Consider the following 27,736-nt stretch of genomic DNA (forward strand, 5'->3'; position numbering starts at 1 on the left):
GGCATTTGTATCATGTAAAGAAATTTATTTTTGAGTCAAAAGTGTCATTTGTCACCTCCTCACTAAGTCGGCCTTGTCCTTATGAAGTCAGCCTGGATTAGGGCTATTCGACCCAGCAAAAGTAGTATAAATAGAGGCAGCTCGACTCATTTGGAAGCACACTCACACAAGTTTGATCTACAAGAGAAAGAGGACGAAAAAGAGAGTGAATTTAGAAGAAGACATAATCAAAGGAAGAAGCAAAATCGAAGTTTTGGGCATCTCCCTCTCACACGTGCGAAATCTTCTAGGGTTTCTAGATGAGTAGTTGGGGGCTGAAATTTCTAAAATAGCTGCAGATCTGAAATTATGTAGCAGGGGGACGAAATTATGGATTGAAGTTGCATATGGGAAACTGACCCTTGGAGACTTTGGCAGAATATATCAAAGTGAAGGAAGGGATGACTTGGTGATTGGAGAAGGTCTTTGTCTATGTCAAAAGGGTCTTGGATTGTCTCATTTTGATTTGAATCTATTAGTGGATGAGTTGGACTGGGTCTTCCCCTAGATAGGGGTTTTTCCCTGGCTAAGTGTCTATAGTTTGTGTTCCTTGTTTTCATGATCTTCATACATTTTATTTGGTAATTGCTTGATGAAAGATAACATAATAAAGAAGTAAAAGAAGCCAACATAATTCACAAGTAATTATCAAAAACAAGAATCAAACCCTAATTCCTACATGCATTGATTTCTCAACATGGTATCAGAGCTAAGGTGAAAGAAGGACTAGTTGAAGATCACTTTGTTGGCTATCAATTGAAGGAAGGAAAAGAAATCTTGGAAGAAAAGATCTCTCTCAATGGCAAGTTATTTGAAGATGGGACTCAATCTCATGAAAATTGCAGGAATGGAAGGATCATCTGCAATCTATCTAGGAGAGTGAAGAGTGAAGGATTCTTAGCTGCACTTACAGGTACACTTGACAATGACAATGCATGGATTATTGATAGTGGAGCCTCAAAACACATGACAGGAGAAAGTGTACAACTTCATACTCTATCAAAAGGATCATCATCACATGCAGTGGATCTTGAAGACAACATCAACTATCCATTCAAGGGCCTTGGATCTACATCATTGAAGCTAGAAAGTGGAGCAAAGCTACACCTCAACAACATCCTCTATGTCCCAGGTTTGAAAAAGAATTTACTTTCCATTTCTTGTTTAGAAGATAAAGGAGATAGAGTTGCTTTTGTAGATGGTAAAGTTTTGGTTTGGGGAAAAGATTCTAGTTTTGAAAAGGCAAAGGGTTATTGGGATTCGTGAAGGAAGATATTATAGAGTCATAACTCCATCTCCTCAAGCTCTTGTTCATATGGAAATTAGTCCCATCGAACTTTAGCATAGAAGATCTGGACATATTCACTACAAGATAATGCCCTCACGGAGGACCATGAAAGAGTATGCAAGGGATGTGCCTTGGCAAGGAATACTAAGAAACCATTTAGAAGCAGTGATACAAGATCTAAGGAGATATTAGATCCCATTCATTCTGATGTATGTGGGCCCATGTACACTCTAGAAAGACACGACTCTATCTTCTCAAGACAAAGGATGAAGTATTTGAGAAGTTCAAAGAGTTTAGATCCAAAGTTGAGACCCTAACCGAGAAAAAAGATAAAAGCTTTGAGATCTGACAATGAAGGTGAATACACTTTAAAATAACTTATAGCATATTGCAAAGAAGCAGACATTAAGAGGGAGCCCATTGTTCCCTACAACCCCGAACAGAATGGAGTAGCAGAAAGGAAGAATAGAACCATTGAAGAATGCATAAGGACTATGATATTTGATCAAGACCTACCAAAATTTCTATGGGGAGAAGCAGCGATGACAGCAATATACATACAAAATAGAAGTCCTCATAGAATCCTTGACAATATGACACTTTTCAGGGAAGAAGCCAAGTGTAGACCATCTCTGAATCTTTGGATGTCCTGCATACATTCATATTCCAAAAGAAAAGCGAAAGAAGTTAGACTCTACAAGTATAAAAGGTATCTTCGTTGGTTATAACCTTTCATCAAAGGCTTATAGAATCTACATCAAAGAAGATAGACGAATTGAAGTTAGCAGAGATGTTGTATTTGATGAAAATCATGCCTACAATAAATCCAAAGATATACCAATCAAATCCGATGAAGAAGATGTACCACTATTTGAAGAAGAAGAGAAACATGACAAGTCACCTACAAACCTAGAGGAAGAAGGTCCAAGTGAACCTATCCAACCTATAATCATTCCCGAAACAAAGAAGAGGCCAAATTGGTTAAAAGCTACACTTGAAGATGTCGAAGGACATGGAGCAACAAAAGGAACTTTCAAAGAAAGAAAAAGACCAAAAAGATACTCAGGATATGCAACATACATGACAAAGTTAATCGAAGAAAAACCAACTACCTTTGAAGAATCCGCTCATCAAGAAGAATGGAAGAAAGCAATGCAAGAAGAATATCAATCTATCATGAAGAATGGGGTTTGGGAAATCGTTCCTAGACCTAGTGACAAATATGTTGTCACTTCCAAATGGATTTACAAAATCAAACATGTCGTTGATGGAAGCATAGACAAATACAAAGCAAGATTTGTTGCAAGGGGTTTCTCTCAAAAGGAAGGAATAGATTATGAAGAAACCTTTTCTCCCACTACTAAGTATACTACTATTAGATCTTTGGTTTCGCTAGTTGCAACTATGGGATGGAATATACATCAAATGGATGTTAAAACAGCCTTTCTAAATGGAACCATTGATGAAGAAGTATATATTGAACAATCGGAAGGCTTTGAGATAAATAGCAAGGATACTCATGTTTGCAAACTAAAGAAAGTTCTATATGGCTTGAAGCAAGCTCCTAGGGCTTGGTACGCAAGAATGGATGGCTATCTTTTAAGGATTGGCTTTGTCAAAAGTTCTGTTGATGCAAATCTCTACATCAAGATAGTGAAGAATGAACCAATCATTATACTTCTATATGTGGATGATTTATTTATTACAAGTGTGGAGCGCAGAATTCTAGAATGTAAGAAGTTGTTGGCTGCTAAATTCAAAATGAAAGATCCGGCACTCATGCACTATTATTTGGGCTTGGAAGTTTGGCAGAAACCAGGTGAGATATATCTTGGTCAAGGAAAGTACATAATCAAGATGTTACAAAAGTTCGGTATGATGGATTCCAAGCCTATGACCACTCCCATTATCACAAATCTAACGCTGAGAAGCTCCAACTCTAGTCCCATTGATCCTACAAGGTATCATAAGTTGATGGGATCTATGATGTACTTAGTGAATACCAGACCTGACATATACTTTGATGTAAACGTTCTTAGTCAATTTCAGTTGGAGCCTTGTCATGATCATTGGATAGCTGCCAAGCATATCTTGAGAATCTGAGATACCTAAGTGGAACAATTCATCAATACCTGAAGTATGATGGAAAGGAAGTTAAATTAACAGGTTTTACCGATTCCGATTGGGGTGGCAGTGAGACTGATAGAAGAAGCACTACCGGTGGCTATTTCAGTTTGGGATCTGCAATGATTTCATGGATGAGTAGAAAACAAGATCTTGTTGCTTTAAGTAGTGTTGAAGTTGAATATGTTGTTGCATGTGAAGTAGGAAAAGAAGCAGTTTGGTTAAGAAAACTCTTGTCAGATTTGTTTGGAAGGCCACTAGATCCTACTATGATAAATTGTGATAATCAAAGCAGCATCAAGATGTCTAAAGACCCCGTGTTTCATGCTAGGACAAAGCATATCAATAACAAGTACCACTACATTAGAAGTTTGGTGCAGGATGGGGTCGTGAAGCTACAGTATATTCCGACAGATGAACAAGTAGTTGGCATGTTGACAAAATCTCTTCCAAATAAGAAGTTCAAATATTTCAAAAGCATGCTTGGATTGGTTGATATTACAGATTTAGTAGATAGGAAGAGATGAAGCATCTTGGGATGACAAGATGCTTGGGAGGACATTTGGTCGACTTGTGATGATGTCTAGATCCTAAATTAGCGTGGGTGGCGTTGGTCTTGGAGCTCTGACCTTGGATACACACCTTAGTCCCACCCAGTTAGATACCCTGGACAGGTATCTAACTTGTAGCACTGTGTGTGTTGTAACTCTTCATAGAGCATATCATTTTGAGATCTTCCATGTACCTTTATATATATGTAATTATGAATACCTCCCTAGTTAAGAGGGAGTGTTGAAGAATGTAACTAGTGTCGGTCTTCATAATTGTATTTGTCAAAAGAAAAATTTATTGTAAAAGAAAAATATTTTTGAAGCATGGGTTCATGTTCTTTCATTTATTTTCTAGGTCATAGCCTCCATTGAAGGCTTCTAGGTTTTGTCAAGATTCAAGAGAGTCATTATCATATTTATTAGACCCTTCTTGGGCATTTGTATCGTGTAAAGAAATTTAGTTTTGAGTCAAAAGTGTCACTTGTCACCTCTTCACCAAGTCGGCCCTGTCCTTATAAAGTCAACCTGGATTAGGGCTATTCATCCCAGCAAAAGTAGTATAAATAGAGGCAGCTTGACTCATTTGGAAGCGCGCTCACACAAGTTTGATCTACAAGAGAAAGAGGACAAAAAAGAGATTGAATTGCATGAGAAGACCTAATCAAGGGAAGAAAGAAAAATCAAAGTTTTGGGCATCTCTCTCTCACACGTGTGCAGTCTTCTAGGGTTTCTGGAGGAGTAGCTGGGGGCTAAAATTGCTAAAGTAGCTACAGGTCCGAAATTTTGTAGCTAGGGGCCGAAATTCTGGATTGAAGCGACATCTAGGAAGCTGACACTTAGAGACTTTGGCAGAATACATCAAAGTGAAGGAAGGGTTGACTTGGTGATTGGAGGAGGTCTTTGTCTAGGTCAAAAGGGTCTTGGATTGTCTCATTTTGATTTGAATCTACTAGTGGAAGAGTTGGACTGGGTTTTCCCCTAGATAGGGGTTTTGCCCTGGCTGAGTGCCTATATCTTGTGTTCCTTGTTCTCGTGATCTTCATACATTTTATTTGGTAATTGCTTGATGAAAGATAACATAATAAAGAAGTAAAAGAAGCCAACATAATTCACAAGTAATTATCAAGAAAAGAGGAATCAAACCCTAATTCCTACATGCATTAATTTCTCAACAAGACTACAGTATGAGGTGGCAGTGACAAGTTGAGTTAGAACGAGTTAAGACTTTAGTGTTAATTGGAGAGAGAATGAGTTGACTTCTCAATTAACTCAATCACAACTAGAGTAAATCGAGGAACTCGAATTGGTTAACTATGACTTGCTCCAGTTAACTAGCAAAGGAAACTCGTGACACTAGTGTGAACTGAAATTCGACTAGGCCACTTGCATGCATCGAATTTTATCTATAAAGAGAAGGATGAAGCCACATAATTCACATATCATTATTTGTGTGTGGAGTGTGCATAATTGAGGAGAAGTGCACAAAGAAATAGGAGGCCTAGTGCGCAAGGAAATAGGGCCTCAAGTGTGCAAGGATTGTGGAGCAAGAGGATCAAGATTCAAAAGCAGGTCTAGACTATCTTTAGCAAAGATCTATTGTGCAAGGCTGAGAATAGTGAGGAGAAGCCTAGCGCTCTCTCAGAGACAGGTTGTTGAATTACAATAGATCCATTTGCTCAAAGAACAATCAATAAAATGCTACAACAAAGAAAGCAGGTTTTCCCTTTTGGGTTTCCTAGGTAAAACAAGCGTGTCAATTGTATGCAATGTTACACTAATCGTTATCAGGATAATATCAGCGCGAGGAAAAAATCGGAAAAAATCGTAATAATCGGGAAAAAATCGGTAATAATCGGGAAAAAATCATTTGGTACAAAAATATTCATTTTTTTTCAATTTTTTTAATATCTAAACCATATACAACATAAAATAAATACATTGACACATAAATATGATAAAAGAACTAATATATAAGATGTTTAATATCATTTCTAGAGATAAAATCACACATAACAGTGAATCATGTCCTGAATAGTAAGTCCCGACTCCTGAGTCCCAACTCAACCTCAAAATATCAACAAAAAATATAATAATGTATCTCATATCATGAGTCATAATGTCATATACAATGAAATGAACCAAATAACTAAAGTCTAATACTACTGATTTTCTTTGCCCCTCTAGATGTAGATGTCGGTGGAGTTGGCAGGTCGCAGTAGACTATGGAGTTTGCTGTGCTCTAGAAGCTGAAGAACTAGGAGCTACAGGAGGTAGACCACGTCTACTTGTGACAGGGGTAGCTTGGGTCACCTCCTCCTCCTCAGGCAAAAAAAAAAATCCCACGATTTTTTCCCAAAAAATCGCTATTTTTTTCGAAAAAGTCGGGAAAAAAAAAATCCGATTACTAAGCGCGATTTTCTCTTTTCATTGAAATTATCGCGATTATACGATAATATCGCGATTTTAACAACACTGATTGTATGTGCATGTGTTTTTATCTCTAGTGTTTTTCCACTACTTATAGATTGTTAAGAAAATATATATGTTGGTGAAAGCAAATTTGGTTTCAGTTTTCAGTTGCCTTGTTTTCAATAATTCATCTAAATAGTTGTAGAGTTTCAAGAAATTTAACATGGTATCAAAGCAGAATTCTACATAAAACCCAGCACCATAATTGTTTAGTCAGTGAAGAGCGCAGATTAGTCAGTAGGCTTGCGCTCGAATTTTGAAAAGTAGTTTTTGGATAGGTAGTATGTCATTCCAAAGGTTGAGGGTAGATCACTGTTTAGAGGGAGCCTCTAACTTCTTCTCATAGAGGGAGTGGATCTAAGTGGTGTTGGAGGATAATGGTGTGCTAGAATTGCACAAAATCAAATAGTTCTACCCACAGATCCCCAACAATTGATCCAACATAACAAGAATGGCACCAAGGCCAAGAGTATCATTCTTAAGGGGGTCAAAGACCATATTATCCCTCATCTCCATGGGAAGAAGACAACATATGAGATGTGGAAAGTCATCTTGGATTTGTATCAGGGTTCCAGTGATATCAGGAAGCTTGCATTGAAGGACAAGCCAAGAAATATCCAGATGAGAAAAGGAGAGCCCATCATTACGTACTTTTCCAAGTTCATTCAATTTAGGGATGAGCTAGCTGGAGTGGGCGAGACTGTAGTAGACAATGATCTTGTGAGTTTGGCACTACTGGGGCTTCATAAGTCTTGGGAGAATTTCGAGGATGTAGTCAATGGCAGAGAAAATATTCCCAACTAGGAAAGGTTGTGGTCAGACTGCGTCCAAGAAGAAATTTGGAGAGAGACGAGAGCTGGAAGATCAACAAAGATAGAGGACGAGGAGAACTTTGCCTTGGCAGGCAAAGGTAGCAAAGCTAAGGGAAAGACGGGCCAAGGAAAGGTCGAGTCTAGACAGAAGGGCGAGAAGAAGAAGAAAAATCTGAGCAAGATCAAATGCTTCCATCGCCACCAGTTTGGGCACTATTCCACTAAGTGTCTTGACCGGAAGAAAGGGTCCAGTTAGGACCATGTGGCTACATCAGTGAAGGTAGATGCTTTTTCTTCTCAATTCGAGAAAGACTTCTCACTGATAGCTTACATGGCGAGCTTAGTAGGTAGCAACGTATGGTACATTGATTCTGGAGCATCCTTCCACATGACCAGGAACAAGAAATATTTTAACCAGTTGAAGGAGGACATGCAATTTCACATTGAGCTAAGAGACGATGGCAAGTACATGACTAGGGGAGTAGGTATTGTCAGTTTTGAGAGGGAGTCTGGTAGCTCTCTCCATCTCAAGGATGTCCTCTATGTTCCAGGCCTTAAAAAGAACCTTGTTTTTGTTGCTACCCTAGAGGACAAGGGCTATGATGTCATCTTTAGCAGAGGTAAGGCTTACCTCAAGCACTTAGATTCTGGATCCATGAAGCAGATTGGTGTGAGGATGAAGAATCTCTACAAGTTGCAGGTTGAGTCATTCGCAACCTTGAGCAACATGGCAGGAAGTGCGCAGAGCAGAGACGTGGGGGAGCTTTGGCATAGACACATGGGGCATCTGCATCATGGGTAGTTGAAGACCCTTCAACAAATAGATAGCCACAGGACCACCACAGTACGCATTCGACCAGCATGATGTGTGCAAGGGGTGCACACTTGGCAACTATGCCAAGTCATCTTTTCAGGGCCAAGACAGTAGAGCCAAAGGGATTTTGGAGCTGGTACATTCAAACATATATGGGCCCTTCTCTTCTCCATCACTCATGAGACATAGGTATTATGTCACTTTTATAGATGACTATTCTCAGAAAACATGGATCTTCTTTATGAGGAAAAAGGAGGAGGCCTTCTCCAAGTCCATGGAGTTTAAGGCCTTGGTAGAAAACCAGACTAGTAATAGCAGGGAATATGTCTCCAATGCCTTCAAAGACGTGTGTGCCAAGAAGGGATTAGGAGAGAGCTTACAGCACCCCATAACCCTCAACAAAATGGGGTGGCTGAGAGGAAGAACCACATCATAGTTGGAGCAACCAAGGTCATGTTGCATGACCAAGGGCTACCCATGTTCTTGTGGGCAAAGGCATGCAACACTACAGTATTTTTGTAGAACAGGAGTCCACACAGAGTGCTTGGATGAGTTACACTGGAGGAGGCTTTCATAGGCAAGAAGCCTGATGTTTCTCACTTCCGCATCTTTCGTACAAAATTTTATTGCCGTGTGTCCAAAGAGAGCAAGAAGAAGTTGAAGCCCACAACTGAAAAAGGAATTTTCGTGGGTTACGAAGAGACATCTTAGGCGTACAAAGTGTATATACCATCACTCAAGAAGACAGTTATCAGGTAGGATGTGAGGTTTGAGGAAGACAGAGCTCTAAGGGAATCCTTGGAGCAAGAGCAGGTTGGAGTAGTTGAGGACGAGCTACTCACTCCCAAGCAGGAGCCTCAGCCAATATCACAGATTAAGTCTCGGCCAAGTGGCAAGTGGGTCACATAACAGGATGACCAAGAGTCATTACAGGATGAGGGGGAGAGATCAGGACAAGTGGAGGCAGCCACTCAGTCAATGACTTCTAGCACAGGGAGGAAGAGAGCCAAGTGGGCCAAGAGGTTGATTCAGGAGGCCCAGGAGCGAGTTGAGGCTCCTAGCTCTATGTTCAAGCAGAGCAAGCATCCACAGAGGTACACCAAATATATCATATATGGCATTGGTGACTGAGTTGTTGAACACAGAGCCTTCTTGTTCTGAGGGGGCAGCCTCTCAACAAGTTTGGCGGGATGCCATGGTGGAGGAATATTCCTCCATCATGAAAAACGATGTCTGGGAGATTGTGCCACAACCAGAAGACAAATCAGTAATAGGCTCACACTGGGTGTACAAGGTGAAGCATGGAGCAGATGGGAGTGTAGAGAAGTACAAGGCCATGTTTGTCGCCAAGGGCTTCTCACAGTTTGAGGGCACCTACTATGATGAGATGTTTGCCCCAGTGGCTCATATTTCATCCATTAGGACGATTTTGGCACTTGCAGCTCAGATTGGGTGGAAGATCCACCAAATGGACATGAAAACAACATTCCTCAAAGGGGTGCTTGAGGAAGAGATTTATATGGAGCGGCCAGAGGGGTTTGAGACCTTTAGCAGAGACACTCATGTATCTTTGCTAAAGAGAGCTCTTTACAAGCTCAAGCAGGCTCCGAGAGCATGTTACAATCGCATTGATAACTACCTTCAGGGATTGGGCTTCGCTAAGAGTAAGGCAGATGCCAACCTGTACTACGTCACAGTTGGAGAGCTTCTGCTCATTCTGGTGCTCTATTTTGACAATCTTATCTTAACTGGAGTAGACAACTTGATCTAGGATTGCAAGGCAGATCTTGCAAGAGAGTTTGAGATGAAGGACATAGGGCTTGAGCATTATTTCCTCAAGCTAGAGGTATGGCAGGGTGATGGGAAATCTTCTTGGTGCAGGGGAGCACACTACAGAGATCCTTAGGAAGTTTCATATGCAGGATTACAAGCCCATGACCACACCACTAGTCACACTGGAGGAAGGTGGACGCTAGAAGAGCGGAGCAAGTAGATGTTACATTGTACAGGCAACTCATCGGGTCATTGATGTACTTAATCAACACACAACCTGAAATATGTTTTGCAGTGAACTAGTTGAGCCAGTTTATGATGGATCCTACTAGAGTTCACTGGGTCGCAACAAAGCATGTTTTGAGATATCTCAAAGGCACGGCAGATTATGGTCTATGGTACAAACAGGTTGATGGAGTGAGGCTTGAGGGCTTCACAGATGCAGATTAGGCAAGGAGCTCCACAAATCGGAAGAGTACTTCAGGTTGTGTCTTCATGTTAAAATTGGCAACTACGGCCAAATTCCACTTTAGACAACTCATTTGATGGAGATGATGATTGCATTGAATTCCTCTTTTCGAGAGGACCAAAATTGACCTAAAGATCATCAAATTTGGACAAGTACAAATGTGCCTTTGAATTTATGCCCACACATGTGCAGATTGTCAAAGTCGGCCACATCATCATGTAGGCTCATGAAGCCCAAGAGACATGTCACTTCACCCTCAACGAATTGTATAAATATAAGTGACCTCCAACCTCATTTGGCACCTCACTCACTCACACATTCTTCTCTCTCCTTCTCTCATTGGTTCATACAGCTATTGGGCATATCTTTTCTCTCACACGTGTGGCAAAGAGGACGAATTTTTTGCGCAGATTGCAGGGCTGAAATTTCAGAGTTGTTGTAGGGTTTGACTAGCATTGACCAAGCACTTTAACTCATCCTTTGACTGCGATTTTTGTGGGAAAAAAGAATGTTTTTGGCAAGCCGTACTGTTTGGCATAGAAGCCAAGAATTTCTGGGCACTTTGACCTGCATTGACCGCAGAAGTTGACTTCAGTTGACCGAGTTTGACTGTTGTTTGGATGACTATTTTGACTATTGTTTGACCAGTTAAGGAGACCGCATTTGATTGTTGTTTGGATGGCTATTTTGACTGTTTTTTGACCAGTTAAGGAGGTCAAGTTTGACTGCCTTTGACCGAGATTCAAAGGGGATGTTTTGTTGATGTGTTGACCATCTTTGAATTTCTGGTTAGGGTTAAATTTGACTACAGTTGACTGCAGATTTGTCAGGGTTGTTTTGAATTTGATTTGGCAAGTCAATTTTGACTTTTTGTACTTTTTGTTGAACATTTGATATAATAATAAGAAGAATTGATCGAAGGGTTTTCCCCATCTTGGGGTTTTTCCCTAGCATCTGCCAAATCTAGTGTTCTCTTGTCTTGGCTTGTCTTCTGCATTTTGTTATTCATGTTCTATGTACATTTATTGTCAATATGCTTTATGGTTAATGTGATTTCCATTGGAAATCTGAATTGGAAATTGTCATTGGGCTGCTAAAGGAATATTGAAGTAATTGTGCTAAGCATAGAACATATGATTGTTAACTAAAACTAACATGGTATATGAGGCCAGGTGAAGACAAAGCCCAAGTAAGAGAGAAAAGAAATCACCAAGAGAGATTTATTGGACAATTTTCAATGGCTTCTACATCTTACTTCAAGACCGAGGACAAGCTCAACGACAAATCTGACTATCATGCATGGAAGATGACTTTGGACTTGACTTTGGAGGAGCATGAGGTATTGGACTATGTGTCGGTAAGAGTGGCGGAGCCTCCTTCAAATGCACCAATTGTTGCTAAGACAGTATAGAAAAGGTGATGTCAAAGCAAAGAAAATTTTGATCGACTCTAGTCAAAAGCATTTGGTTGCCTATATTTTTAATTTGGGAACTTCTAAGGAGATATATGATAAGTTGGTTGGGATGTTCAAAGTGAACAATGCAAATCAAATCTTCTTTCTCAAAAACAAGTTGAAGGATATCAAGATGGATAAAGGGGAGTCTATTCAATCCTACTTCATGAGAATAACGCAAATCAAGAATGACTTGCTATCTATTGGAGAAGTTATTTATGACAGAAAGCTCTCGCTCATTGCTCTTGGAGGCCTTCCAAGACCATGGGATGCATTTGTCACCACCATTCTCAACAATGACAAGATACCTGGTTTCGATGGGTTATTGGCTAGAAGCACTCAAGAGGAGACTAGGATGATGGAGAGAAACAAGCCCTCAAATGGAAATGAACCTACTGCTTTCTCCGCTCATGCAAAGAGGAAGAATAATTTTGGTCCAAGAAGAAAGGGTCAAGGATTCAAGAAGGAAAAAAAGGAAGGTGCTACAATTGCAATAGGTTCAGCCACTATGCTAGAGAGTGTCTTCACAAGAATAATTCTCCAAGGGATGATGATAATAACAACAACAACAATTTCAAAGGCAATATCAATCAAAGGAACAATAAGTTCATCAACAAAGGAAAGAGGAGTGCTCCAGCTACTCAAAATGGAAATGGTCGACCTCCCAAAAGGACGATAAATACTAGGTATGATGAAAGTAATGTTGTAGAAAAACAAGATGAATTCTATCTTATTTCCGCTCTATCTACTGCCTCTCCTCCGGATACTTTGTATCATTGGTTGATTGATAGTGGATCCTCAAGGAAATTCACTAGGTACAAGGAGGTTCTCTCACATTTGGTTGAAAAGAAGACTAATTTGAAGATCATACTTGGAGATAATGCCACCTACCCCGTGAAAGGGATAGGTACTATCACTCTTCACTTGAATCAAATTCAAACCATTCATCAACAAGAAGTATTGTACGTACCCGATTTGAAGAAAAACTTGGTGTCTATTTCTGTCATGGAAGATAAAGGCTTCAAGGTAGCGTTCATTGATGGAAAGGTACATATTTGGCAAAGAAACCCTAGAGATGCATTTACTCTTGGATTTAAGGTTGATAGTCTCTATCCAGTTGGAGGAAGTCCTTTGGGAGCTTTGGCTAGTGATACTTCTCTTCAACCTAAGCTATGGCACAGGAGGTTCGCCCATTTGCATTACAAAGCTTTACCTGGGGTAAGGAAGATGGTCACAGGTATGGCCAAGTTTAACATGAACCATGAAGGTGTTTGTCAGGGTTGTGCAGCTGGGAAACTTATGAAGGGACCATTCCCCTCTAGTGAAAGCAAGACTTCTGATATTCTTCAATTGGTTCATTCTGACCTATCTGGTATGTTACCTGTAACATCGCTGGGAGGATACTTATATTATGCAATCTTTGTGGATGACTACTCTTGCAAAATATGGATCTATTTTTTAAAGAAGAAGGATGAAGTGTTCAAATGGTTGCGTTCTCTCAAAGCTTTTGTGGAAAACCAAACAAGGAATAAGATCAAAATATTAAGGACTGACAATGGAACTAAATATGAATCAAATGAATTCAATGAATTTTGCAAAAAGGTTGACATTAAGAGGTAAACAATCGTTCCATACACTCCTGAGCAAAATGGAGTTATTGAAAGGAATAATCGAACAATCATGGAAGCCACCCATGCCATGCTCCAAGATCAAAGCCTACTAAAGTTCTTATGGGGAGAAGCTGCCAACACTGCCATGTATGTTCAAAATAGGAGCCTGTATCAAGCATTGGATTTCAAGACACCCAAGGAGGTCTTCACTAGTAAAAACTTGATGTTTCTCATTTTATAATATTTGGTTGTCCCGTGTATTTTCATGTGCCTAAATAGAAAAAAACAAGTTGGAAGCATCTAGGAAGAAGCGTATATTCATTGGCTGCAATGAAAATTCAAACGCACAGAGAATCTATGTGCCTGGTCAAAGAGATGTGAAAGTAAGTCATGACATCACCTTTGATGAAGATACTGCCCTTATAACAGCTAGAGACCTCCCTATCCCAAGGAAGGACAACAATGATGATGCTATGGAAAATCAAGATGAACCCTCGATGGATGAGCCTATGCCTGATGTTGATGGTCCGATGGATCCTATTGATCCACCTCTGAGTGACCCCTCAACCTCAAGGAAACAACCTCTATGGCTCAAAGATACTCTCGAAGATGTTGAAAGACATACTGCTCCAAGAGGGACATTTCGTGAAAGTAAGAAGTCGAACAAGTACCAAGGATATTTGGTTGCTATGAGTACTATCGTTCAAGCTAAACCAAGCACGTTTGAAGAAGTCATAAAGCACCAAGTATGGAAGGATGCAATGAATGAGGAATACGAATCAATCATGAAGAATGATGTTTGGGAGGTGGTGCCTAGACCCAAGAACAAGTTCGTAGTCACCTCAAAATGGCTTTACAAAATCAAACATGGAGTTGATGGGGGTGCTAAAAAATATAAGGGGAGGTTCGTTGCTCAAGGCTTCTCTCAAAGGAAGGAGCGAACTATGACGAGATATTTGCACTAATTGCCTAATATACCACTATCCGATCTATTATTTCTCTTGTTGCCACTCAAGGATGGAGCCTACATCAAATGGACGTTAAGACTGCTTTCTTGCATGGCTCGCTTAAGGAGGAAGTCTACTTGGAACAACCTCAGGGGTTTGAAGTACAAGATCGAAGGACACATATATGCCTTTACAGTTATCATCTGTTTTAATAAAAAAAATCTTTGCGGTGTTGTTTATTAAGTGTTCTCCTCTTTTTCTTCTAGCACTTCAATTTTTCAGATCTTAGGGGCCTCCCCCCCTAAAGATCCATTTCAATTTTTTAGATCTTGGGGGGCTCCCCCCAAGATCCAGATCACTTCTGCATTTTTGTTATTCATGTTCTATCTCAGTGTGATTTATGGTTAATGTGATTTCTATTGGAAGTCTAAATTGGAAATTGCCATTGGGCTACTAAAGGAACATTGAAGTAATTGTGCTAAGCATACATCATACCATTGTTAACTAAAATTAACACTTCAGCATTGGGTCAGCAGTTGTTTCCTATTTTAGCAAGAAGCAGAGATTAGTTTCACTCAGTTCAACAGAGGCCAAGTACTTGGCTGCCAGTTTGGCAGCGTCTGAAGCTATATGGATAAGGAAGCTAGTTGTGGGCCTTTTCAGGCAGGGAGTGGAGCCCACTGTGATACACTGTGACAATCAATGTTGCATTAAGCTCTCTGAGAATCTAGTGTTTCATGATCACTCCAAGCATAGCAAGATCAGGTGTCATCATCTCAAGGACCGTGTACAGAAAGGGATAGTGAAGCTACCGTACATTCCAACAAAGGAGCAGATAATAGATATCTTGACCAAGGCATTGGCAAGAAGCAATTTTGTCTACTTCAAAGATAAGTTGGGAGTTGTACAGAATCCCTGCCTCGTTAAGAGGGTGTGTTGAAAATGTAGCAATGGAAGGTCTTCTGGCTTGTGCCTTAGCCAATGAAGACCTCGACTAAGTCTTTCTCTAGCATAAATACGAGTTCATGAGACAAACTTCAATTTTGATGAGTTTATTTCCAATTTAATGGAATGGTCATCAAGTTTTCACATGTAGAGTTGGAGCTTCAGTTAGTTGGAGTCTTCTTCAATTAGACTACAGTATGAGGTGGAAATGACAAATTGAGTTAGAATGAGTAAAGACTTCAGTGTTGATTGGAGAGAGAACGAGTTGAGTTCTCAGTTAACTCGCAATCACAACTAGATTAAATCAAGGAGGAACTCGAGCTAGTTAACTTGGACTTGCTCCAGTTAACTAGCAAAGGAAACCAATGACACTAGTGTGAACTGAAATTCGACTAGGCCACTTGCATGCATCAAATTTTCTTTATAAAGAGAAGGACGAAGGAACATAATTCAAAGATCATTCTTTGTGTGTGGAGTGTGCATAATTGAGGAGCGATTGTGTGCAAGGATTTATGAGAATTACACAAGGATTTAGAAGTGCGCAAGGAAATAAGAGGCCTAGTGTGCAAGGAAATAGGGCCTCAAGTGTACAAGGATTGTTGAGCAGGAAGATTAGGATTAGAGAGCAAGTCTAGACAATCTTAAGCAAAGATCTATTATGCAGGGCTAAGAATAGTGAGGAGAAGCCTAGCACTTTCTCAGAGACAGGTTGTTGGTTGTGTTGAGAAATCAATGCTAGTAGAATTAGGGTTTGATTTCTCTTTCTTGATAATTACTTGTGAATAATGTTGTCTTCTCTTACTTCTTTATTATATTATCTTTCTTCAAGCAATTACCAAATTATGTGTGTATATAGATCACAAGAACAAGAGACACAAGATGTAGGCACTCTGTCAAGGCAAAACCCCTATCTAGGGGAAAACCCCGTCAAACTTCTTCCTTCAATAGTTAAAACAAGATAATCCAAGACTCTTCAACCTAGACACAGACTTCCCCCAACCACCAAGTCAGCCCTTCCTTCCAACAACTTCGATCTAGATCTTCGACCCTGTAGCAGCAGCACTTTGACCCAGCGAATCCAGAATTTCGATCTTCCCAGCAGAAGAACTTCGAGCCAACAAAATCCAAAATTTCGACCTTCCCAGCAGCAGAACTTTGACCTAGCAAATAGCCCAGTAACTTCGCATAAAAGAGAGAGAGAGATAGCCTAGAAACTTCGACTTGCAATCCTTCCTTCTTCTCCTTGAACTTCGCACTTTTTCTGCACTCCCTTGATGTGTATCAAATTTTTTTGAGTCGACGTCCAAATAGACTGAACTTCTCTTGTATATATATCCTCTTATGTGGGTCGAATTGTCCTCTTGTAGGCTGACTTCATCAGGCAAGGGCCGACTTGGTGTGGAGGTGACAACTTACATTTTTGACTCAATAATAATTCTTTTTACATGATTCAAAAGCCCAAGAAGGGTCTCATTAAATGGACAATGACTCTAATGACTCAATATAAAACCTAGAAGTCCTCAATGGGGACTTTGACATATAAAATGATGACCCAAACATGAAACCCATGCTTTAATAAATCATTGTAATAATAATAAAAATTTCTTTTGCATTCTTTGACTCAAATATAAATATGAAGACTGAAACTAGTTACACTCTTCAACACTCCCTCTTGACAAGGGAGGTATTCATAATTTACACGTGTATACAAGTATAAGGAAGATCTCAAAACACAAGAAATACGAAGAACTTAGACACACATGGTGCCACGGACTAGATTCCTAACCAAGGCAATCTATCCGAGTGGGACTAAGATGGACTAAAGCTTTCAGCCTCTGTAGGTACCATTAGGTTTGCTAACCATCAACCCAGGGAACTAGGTGTGTAATGCAAGGTCAGAGCTCTATGACCAACACCACCCTCCCTACTTCGGGAACTAAACATCAACACATGTCAACCAAATGTCCTCCCAAGAATTTTGTATCACACAAGATGCCTCCTCAAATATCTTCCAAACACTTATTGTCAGTGATATCAACCAAACCAAGCATGCTTCTCAAATATTCAAATTTCGTATTAGGAAGAGACTTTGTTAACACATCAGTTACCTGTTCATCGGTCAGGACATATTGTAGCTTCACGATCCCATCCTGTACCAAACTTCTAATATAGTGGTACTTATTGTTGATATGCTTCGTCTTTGCATGGAACACGAGACCTTCAAACATCTTAATGTTGCTTTGATTATCACAATTTATCACAGTAGGACTTAGAGGTTTCTCAAACAAATCTGATAGAAGTTTCCTCAACCATACAACCTCCTTTCCTACTTCACATGCAGCCACATACTCAGCTTCAGCACTACTCAAAGCAACAGGATCTTTCTTTCTACTCATCCATGAAATCATCGTAGATCCCAAACTAAAACATCCACCAATAGTGCTTCTTCCATCAGTCTCACTGCCACCCCAATCAGAATCTGTAAAACTTGTCAGCTTGACTTCCTTGCTATCATACTTTAGGCAGTGATGTATAGTACCACGTAGATATCTTAATATATGCTTGGCAGCTATCCAATGATCATGACGAGACTCCCACTGAAATTGGCTAAGAATGTTCACAGCAAAACATATATCCGGTCTAGAGTTTACCAAATACATTAGAGAACCCACCAACTTTCAATAGATGGTAGGATCTACGAGACTTGAGTCAGAGCTTCTCAAATTCTTGAGATTGGTGATCATGGGAGTAGTCATGGGCTTGGAATCCATCATACCGAATTTCTACAAAAACTTAATTATATATTTTCCTTGCCCCGGATATATCTTCCCAAGTTTCTGCCATACTTCCAAACCTAGGTAATAATGCATTTGTCCCAGATACTTCATCTCAAACCCAGCTGCCAGCATCTTCTTGCATTCTTGTATCCTTCGCTCTACACAAGTAATAAATAGATCATCCACATATAGTAGAATAATGACTAGCTCATTATCCACAACCTTGATATGTATTTAGATCAGTAGAACTTTTGACGAACCTGACTCTTAGAAGGTATGCATCCATTCTTGCATACAATGTCGTAGGAGCTTGCTTCAAACCATATAGGGCCTTCTTGAGTCTACAAACATGAGTGCCTTGGCCATTTATTCCAAAGCCTTTAGGTTGTTCAATGCATACTTCTTCAGCCATGGTTCCATTCAGAAATGTTGTTTTTACATCCATTTGATGGATATTCCATCCCATTGTTGTAGCCAACGAAACCAAAGATCATATAGTATTATATATTGCAGTAGGTGCAAAGGTTTCTTCATAGTCTATGCCTTCCTTTTGAGAGAAAGCCCTTGCAACGAATCTACCTTGTACTTGTTTATGCTTCCATCAACAGCGTAAGTGACAACCAATTTGTCACTTGATATAGGAACAATTTCCCAAACCCCATTCTTCATGATGGATTGATAGCCTTCTTCCATACTTCTTGATGAGCAGCTTCCTCAAATGTAGTTGGTTCAACTTCTATTAGTTTTGTCATGTATGCAGCATATCCAGAATATCTTTTTGGTCTTTTGTTTTCTCTAAAAGTTCCTTTTGCAACTCCATGTCCTTCGGCATCTTCAAGAGTATCTTTTAACCAATTTGGCCTCTTCCTTGTGTCAGGTATGATCACTGGTTGAATAGGCTCACTAGGTCCTTCTTCTTCTTCTTCTTGATTTGAAATGGGATTATCGTGATGCTCTTCTTCTTCGAATAGTGGTATGTCTTCATCATCGAAATCAATTGGAATATCTTTGGATCTTTTGTAGGCATGATTTTCATCAAATATAACATCCCTGCTTACTTCAATATGTCTTCCTTCCTTGATGTAGATTCTATATGCCTTTGAAGAAAGACTGTAGCCAACGAAAATCCCTTTAATGCTTGTAGAATCTAGCTTCTTTCATTTGTCCTTTGGAACGTGGATATAGGTGGGACATCCAAAGATTCGAAGATGGTCCACACATGGCTTCCTTCCTATGAATGCTTCTTCGGGTGTCATATTATCAAGGATTCTATGAGGACTTCTATTTTGTATATATACAGCGGTCATTGTTGCTTCTCCCCATAGAAATTTTGGTATATCTTGATCAAAAATCATTGTTCGTATACATTCTTCAAGTGTTCTATTTTTCCTTTCTGCAACTCCATTTTGTTCGAGATTGTAGGGAACAATAAGCTCCCTCTTAATTCCTGCTTCTTTGCAATATGCAATTATTTCTTTTGAAGTGTATTCTCCACCATTATCAGATCTCAAAGTCTTTATTCTTCTTTCGGTTAAGGTCTCTACTTCAGACCTAAATTCCTTGAATTTTTCAAATACTTCGTCCTTTGATTTGAGTAGATAGAGCCATGTCTTTCTAGAGTGATCATCAATGAAGGTTACATAATAAATATGACCTCCAAGTGATTTGTCAGACATAGGCCCACACACATCTGAATGAATGAGGTCCAATATTTCTTTAGACCTTGTTTCACTGCTTGTAAATGGCTTCCTTGTATTCTTTCCCAAGGCACATCCCTTGCATATTCCTTCATGATCTTCTTTGATATTAGGAATGCCATTTACCAATTTATTGAGAGGGAATAAACTTATAATGTAAATGTCCATATCTTCTATGCCATAGTTCAATGGGATTGATTTCCATGTGAACTAGGGCTTGAGGAGATGGTGTTATGACTCTATATAGACTTCCTTCATGTATTCCAATAACCCTAGCTTTATCAATGCTTGAATCTTTTCCCCAAGCCAAAACTTTTCCATCTACAAAAGAAATTCTATCACCTTTATCTTCTAAGCAAGAAATTGAAAGTAAATTCTTTTTCAAACCTGGAACATAGAGTATATTGTTGAGATGTAGCTTTGCTCCATTGTCCAGCTTCAAAGAAGTTGATCCCAGGCCTTTAACAACATAGCTTTTGTTGTCTCCCAATTCCACTACATGAGAATATTGTTCCTTTGATAGAGTGTGAAGTTGTTTGTTATCTCTTGTCATGTGTCTTGATGCTCCACTATCAATAATCCATGCATTGTCATCATTGAGTGAACTTGTGAGTGCAGCGAAAAACCCTTTGCTTTTGACCTTATTGAATAAGTTGTAGATGATTCTTTTGATCCAGCTTCCTGCAATATTGAATCCCATTTTCAAGTATCTTATCATAGAGGGAGTAGCCCTTTCTTTCAAGTTAATAGAGTGATCTCCAATCTTCCTTGACCTTAGCTCTGAAACCATGTTGAGAAATCAATGCTAGTAGAATTAGGGTTTGATTTCTCTTTCTTGATAATTACTTGTGAATTATGTTGGCTTCTTTTACTTCTTTATTATATTATCTTTCATCAAGCAATTACCAAATTATGTGTGTATATAGATCACAAGAACAAGAGACACAAGATGTAGGCACTCTGCCAGGGCAAAACCCCTATCTAGGGGAAAACCCAATCAAACTTCTTCCTTCAATAGTTAAGACGAGATAATCCAAGACTCTTCAACCTAGACACAAACTTCCCCCAACCACCAAGTCAGCCCTTCCTTCCAGCGACTTCAATCTAGATCTTCGACCCTATAGCAGCAACACTTCGACGTAGCAATTCTAGAATTTCGACCTTCCTGATAGCAAAACTCGACCTAGCAAAATCTAGAACTTTGACCTTCCCAGCAGCAGAACTTCGACCCAGCGAATAGCCTAGCAACTTCGCTTAAAAGAGAGAGAGACAGAGATAGCCCAGAAACTTCGACTTGCAATCCTTTCTTCTTCTCCTTGAACTTCGCACTTTTTCTGCACTTCCTTGATGTGTATCGAATTTTTTTGAGTTGATGTCCAAATAGATCGAACTGCTCTTGTATATATATTGTCTTCTGTGGGTAATTGTCCTCTTGTAGGCCGACTTCATCAGGCAAGGGCCGACTTGGTGTGAAGGTGAAAAATTACATTTTTGACTCAATAATAATTATTTTTACATGATTCAAAAGCCCAAGAAGGGTCTCATTAAATGGACAATGACTCTAATGACTCATATAAAACCTAGAAGTCCTCAATGGGGATTTTGACCTATAAAATGATGACCAAGCATGAAACTCATGCTTTAATAAGTCATCGTAATAACTATAAAAATTTATTTTTCATTCTTTGACTCAAATATAAATATGAAGACCGAACCTAGTTACATTCTTCAACAGGCTGCAGTAGCAGCATGAATTGTAATAGATCCATTTGCTCTAAGAACAACCAAAAAAATACCACAACCACAAAAAACAGGTTTTCCCTTTTGGGTTTCCTAGGTAAAACAAGCATGTCAATTTTGTGTGCATGTGTTTTATCTCTGGTGTTTTTCTGCTGCTTATAGATTGTTAAGCAACTGTGTATCTTGGTGAAAGTAAATTTGGTTTCAATTTTCAGTTTTCAGTTGCCTTGTTTTCAGTAATTCATCTAAATAGTTGCAGAGTTTCAAGAAAAATTAACAATGGATTCCACCTAAATATTTAGGACATGAAATTTCAGTGGGTCTAGAACAGAAAGAGAAAGTGACTTTCAGGACTTTCCCCAACTGGCAACCAGAAGTACACTCGTGTGAAATTGCATGTATCTCAAGAACATGATGCCATCTTTTGCAAATCACATACATTCAATTCCAATAAATAACATCAAATTCCGAACAGCACACCTCGCAAATCCCATAAAAAAGGAGATATGCCCAATCAAGAGAAATCTGCACCAATTGTCCAGAAAAATCGCTTATCATTTCTCCCAGCATTGTTTCCACTTTAAACCTGAATCCTATGGAAATGGCAGATAATCTGAAGATCTGCTCAGACGACTATACCAGTGTGCCTATAAAATGTACAGAATTATCATAATTTTTCAGCTTCCATGCCCAGAGATAGTAATACCTTATAAGGGCCTTATATCTGTAGATAAAATTGTAAATGAATGGACTTCACATAACAATAAGACTTCTAGCTAAGTGCTCTGACAGCCCGTGGTGGAAGATATGTATCAGTATGTCACATGCATCACATGTATAACATGAATAAACTAAATGAAAACTAAATGAAGGAACCAACTTCTCATATTAAAAATTAAAAACAAACCAGCATAGATCCATCCTCCTGTGCTTAATAGATCGTCGGTTAATATGGGTTAATGTGGTTCTATGATAATATTTTCACAGAGACACCTGTAAGCACAACATTATTTTAGGTATTATTATCTAACGATCTCATAGACTGCTATAAACCTACGTCAAAGTAGACTTATAAGATGCAAATCATTTATCCATGATGACACCTAATTAGATAAGCGCCATCAAATCACTTATCCATGATGTCACCCAATCAGATAACATCCATCATGTATTATATGAAACATTGTTCACTGGCCATATTAATTCATACCTTTAACATTTAGTTCGCTAGGCATAGATTATAGAGACTTCCCTTAACACAACAATGAAAGGACCAGTTTGCAGCCACTGGTAAATTTGAGCAAATCTATTGAGTTATTATTGCCAAAAAAAACAAAATACTGACCAATCAGTTCCCTAAATAACCTCTGATGGTACTTCAAGAACAAAAACCAGAGGAATTTACGGCCACTTTGCACCGCTGGTTACCGCAGATAAATCAAAGCGTAATATCTTCAGCCAGTTTCTTAACAATTATTTAATTAGATCATGAAATGCTTTAAGAAATGCAAAATGCATGCAATGATAGTTAAATTGTTCAAAACGCTCATTAGAAGTGACCCTCAACAAAGTTATTTGGGTTTTTATCCTTATCGCAACTTATTTGGAAAATGCAGGGTGGGAATCAAAGACCGATTGAACTTTGGTTAATGAGATCAAATACTAGCAGAATTTAACTTAATTCCTCTGCCAATGGCTAGTAGCCAGCATTAGCTTTCACCCAGCCAAACCAGAATGGTGACAGATCTAATAAACCTGCTTGCTATCCTTCCCCTCTTAAAGACCCTATTGAAACTCATCTTAACAACCTTATTTACCTTAGCTGTTAAGAAGAATCGTAGTGAGTCAGGTAACTTCAGTGATAAAGCATTTACAAAAATGCCACCCAACAGGCGATTGTTGAGATTTAGCATAACAAGCTGCAGGTTTTACTCGTAGGATTTTAGAGAAGGCTTAATAGAAAAAATGCTGGAGTTCAGACGCTATATAGGTTTCTTCCTGGGATTTGGCATTTCCCTAAAACTTATGAAAGACCTAATAGATCAACGTAGGGATTTGGATATATCTCAAGCTGCCATTTTTGTAATTTTAAAATATCGTTGGCAAGAGCTAAAATTTGCCAAATAAGGGGGCCAAGAAGTCTAGAGCTCGCGTTTTTCATCATAGGCGAAAGAATAACAGGAACGCTCTAATTCTAATAGAAAGAAAATTTGGAACTGAAACATAGGAAGAATTTTACTGCACCTGAAGTGAGAAGCTGTGCGGAGAAAATTCTCGCAAGAGAGAAGTGCAGACGGAAGCAATGAGTAGTATTGAAATGGGGTCACTGGTTTCCATTGTAGGTTGGGATTCGGGAAATGGGTCCCCCTGTTCATTAAAATATATTACACGCTATTCGCAACTTGGCGAGTTGGAGGTATTTCTGAACATTGCCAGATGCTGAGACCGGAGACTTTCTTATACGTGATTAATGTTCAGCGATCCAACTCCAGTGGCGACAGCGCTATAATTAAATAATTTTGAATTTCTTTAACCTAAAAATCTCTGGTAAAGTTATTATGGATTACAGAAGTCTCAATTCAATTCAACAAAAGAGTTATAATGGATTACAGAAGTCTCAATTCAACAATAGACTGTTCTGTCAAGCTAAAATCGTTTAAGAAGAAATATTAGATTGCTCTAGTCCCACTTAACCACTGAAATTTATCAAATTTTTATTTCCTTTCAGTAAATTTTTTTATTGTGGGTCAAATCTAGGTTGTGTCTAGTTTGGTTCTGGTCACTTTAAAATGGCAGAGGATTGCCCAAATCCAATTTAACCACAGGGGGAAAATATTTAACTTTTAATGGTTCTGGAGTCAAATGTTTTTTTTTTATTTTATTTTTTTTTTTATTTTGTTTTTTACTCTGTTTTTTTTTTTTACTCTGTTTCTTAAGATTGAAAGCATAGATGAGATTATTGTAAATTTATTCCAAATACAAGGCCGGAATTGGTAATGGGATTTGTTTCAATATTGATTATATACTATCAACTTATGGAACTTATGGATGAGGCTTCTATATATTTGAGATAAAATTTAGATAGGGTTAATTCTCATGTTTAAGTGATGGAGAAATAAACTTTTTTTTATACTTGTAACCTATTAAGCACATGTTTAAATGATAGGAGAAATAAATTTTTTGTATACTTGTCTGTTACATATTAGGCATTTAGTTTTGCCAATGTGTTAATTTGTCTTTGACTAAATTTTTTTTACTTTTATCCCTAATTTAATATTGGGAATTCAATTTTTCTTATTTTTAATTATTATTTAAATTTATTTATTTGTAAAGTGATTGGATAATATCTTATTATGAGTTGTTTAATAGCTTTCATTTCTATTAATTATTATTTTTTTATTTTTAGTTTTTTTTTTCTATTATTTTCATTTTCATAAATTATAGTTTTTGGTCCATATTTTCAATTTAAAATTACCTATATTATATTAAAAACATATTTTAATAAATTTAATTATAAAAAATAAAACACATATATGTATATAATAAACATATATATTAAAGTGTATATATATGTTAATATAAACAATATTACTTAATCATATTTCTTAATTTTTGGTGGTGGCATTCAACAATACATATTCTATTAGTTGATTTATTTTTGTGATGAATTTTTTGGTTTGATTATTTTTTTAATTTAATTAAGATATATTTAAGCTAAAGGGCAAGTACTAGTTACCGTGTAGTCCTTGTTTGATTTCTGAATTCATGTTTTTTGTGATCTATATTGAATATATTTTTTTTAAATCTGTAAAAAAATCATATGTCCATAAGTTTGACCTGGTGTAATTCATCGTCAAAACTAAGATTAAGAATCTAATCATAACATGAAAATAAATAATGTAACAATGTAAAAAAACTAATTCCCAATTTTTAAATTGTAATAGTAATTACATAAATAATAATAAATTAATCAAAAAATATTTGCTAAAAACATTTAAAAACTTAATAATTAATAATAATTAAAAAATATAAATATAAATGAATAGATAGAAATAAATTAATCATAATCAAATATCAGAAAAGTCTCATTAACACCTAATGGTTATATAAAACCAAAAAAAGAAAAATAAAAAAACACTAAAAAAACTCACACATGATTAAAACAATATTATAAAATAAAAAATAAATAAAATATAAATATATTTGATTATCACTATTTAACTCTGATTAAAAAAATAAAAAATAAAAAATACTAAAATATATATGTATATTAAACATTTATAATTAAACCAATTATTAAAAAAGTAAAATAAAGAAAGTGAACCCTAAGAAATAAAAAAATTAAGGCACTAAGGATTCTAAAGCATTAAATATAATAAAAAACATATAAAACTAAGACTAAAAATATAGAATAAGATTAAATGCAGGAGAAAAGAAATTATAAAAAATAAATACATAACTTACTATAAAAGTAATAAGAACTAAAAGGAGGTATATATATATATAAAAGGAGGTATTAAAAGGGAAATTAATACATGGTTTTTAATTATTAATAAAATTAGAAAATAAGTATATAAATTAGGAAGTTTTCAAAAAAAAGAAAATACAAATAAGAATCAAATCAAAACGGAACAATGGAAAAATAACTAAAAAATGAAGAACCCTAAGAAAAGAGGGCAGGGATCCAACAATTACTGATTTTCCAACCATTGTCTTTATTTAAAGTATTTGGTTTTTTCTCAATCTATATGGCCTCCCTAAACTTTTGTTGATGGAAATGATCAATCCTTGCAATGACCTTGGCCTCTTCAATACAATGTGGTGTTTTGTCTTCTCTGCATGTTCTGTCAATGTTGAGGAGCGAGTCCTACCATGTTTGATGTCGGTTGCATGCTCACGAATCCTTTGATTTATGGATTAGTCAGTATCAACAATGTAAGGGGTCCCACATGAAGATGAGATAACATAAACACCTTTCATATTTCTAGGGTCCACCTACTCTTTGACTGATCTTAGGGAGCTCTAAATGGTATTTAGGGGCATAAAGGTGGAAGGAACCTTTTTCTTCCTCGGGATTTGAGCAATTTTTCCAGTGGTCCCCTGGATAAAGGGAAGATGCACCCCAGAAATCAGATCAATGGATTCTTTCCTGATCCTTGGACCTTTGGATGCTTTAAGGAAAGCCTTGAGACCTTGGTACCTACTATAGCCATTATTCTCAAATACTTTAAGGAGATGAGTTTTTTCATCCAAGGTGACTTTCATCATAAACTTTTAAAGCACGAGTAGCCAATGTGTTTAGAACTCCCAACTTTTGAGTAGGATAATGATGGGACTGAGGATAAAAATATTGCTTAGTGTGAGTTTTCTTACAAAAGACCCAATGCGAGAAAGAACCATCATCCTTCTTAGAGATAAGGATGTCAAGGAAAGGCAGGTTACCATTGACTTCACATTCCATTGTAAACTTGATGGAGCTAGATTGATTGTTAAGATGTTGAAAAAAATCTAACTTCTCATGTTTATGATGCCAAATGATGAAGGTATCACCACAAACCTGTTCCGAAGCTTTGGCTTGAATTGAACTGAGGCCAATGTTTTGGTCTCAAAGTCGTCCATGAACAAGTTAGCCACGACAGGGGAGAGTGGAGAAGCCATGGCAACTCCACAAATTTGTTCATAGAATTCGCCCTCAAAGCTTAAAAATGTTGAGGTAAGACAGATTTCAACTAACTTGGTTGTATCAGGATCCATAATGTGATTGATTACTTCAAGAACCTCATTAATAGGTATAATGGTGTACAATGAGACCACGTCAAAACTAACAAGAATATCCTTGTGATCAAATTTAATACCTTTTAACTCATTGACAAAAGATGAAGAGTCTTTGACGAAGGACTCATTAAGGCCAACAAGGGCCCTAAGCTTACGAGCTAAATACTTCATTAGAAGATAATATTGGCCCACCAATTGTATTAACAATGGGTCTCAATGGGGGGCTCCTTATGGATCTTGGAAAGCCCATAGATCTTATGAGTGAGAGGGATAATCTCAATAAGCTTATGGCTAATGGAGCTAACGATGCTACTGGATCTTATAGTTAGAGCCACAACTTTTGAGATTTTCTTTAAGGGATTTTTATTCAGCTTCTTGTAGCTCCCGATCCAACATTTTTCTACGATAATCCTCCTTATCTAAGATAACAACAACCCCACCCTTGTCAACTTT

At 37.7% G+C, this 27,736-nt stretch overlaps 1 protein-coding gene across 8 annotated transcripts in view; it reads right to left on the reverse strand.

Annotated features, from left to right (window-relative positions):
• The window catches only part of LOC149140730 (5-methyltetrahydropteroyltriglutamate--homocysteine methyltransferase 1-like), a 29,620-nt gene extending 5,697 nt beyond the window's left edge, over nucleotides 1-23,923 (reverse strand). For 2 of the 8 annotated variants that reach the window (XM_089446198.1, XM_089446199.1), the window contains exons 1-2: nucleotides 23,753-23,827; nucleotides 22,416-22,501 (exon numbers count right to left, since the gene is read on the reverse strand). Coding sequence is in view for 1 of the 8 variants with exons in the window: in XM_089446194.1 (XP_089302320.1) it covers nucleotides 23,753-23,883 (131 nt within the window). In the remaining 7 variants the exon portion in view is untranslated. Of the gene's footprint in view, nucleotides 1-1,888; nucleotides 1,908-22,415; nucleotides 22,502-23,752 lie in introns of those variants that run through there. The other 6 variants (XM_089446195.1, XM_089446197.1, XM_089446201.1 and 3 more) reach the window with 5 other exon arrangements.
• Nucleotides 23,924-27,736: the final 3,813 nt, after the last annotated feature.

Source organism: Pinus tabuliformis, chromosome X (genome assembly GCF_031772625.1).
Source record: "Pinus tabuliformis cultivar Carrire ecotype Pingquan chromosome X, CPIR1, whole genome shotgun sequence".
In the NCBI taxonomy this organism is placed as follows: domain Eukaryota; kingdom Viridiplantae; phylum Streptophyta; class Pinopsida; order Pinales; family Pinaceae; genus Pinus; species Pinus tabuliformis.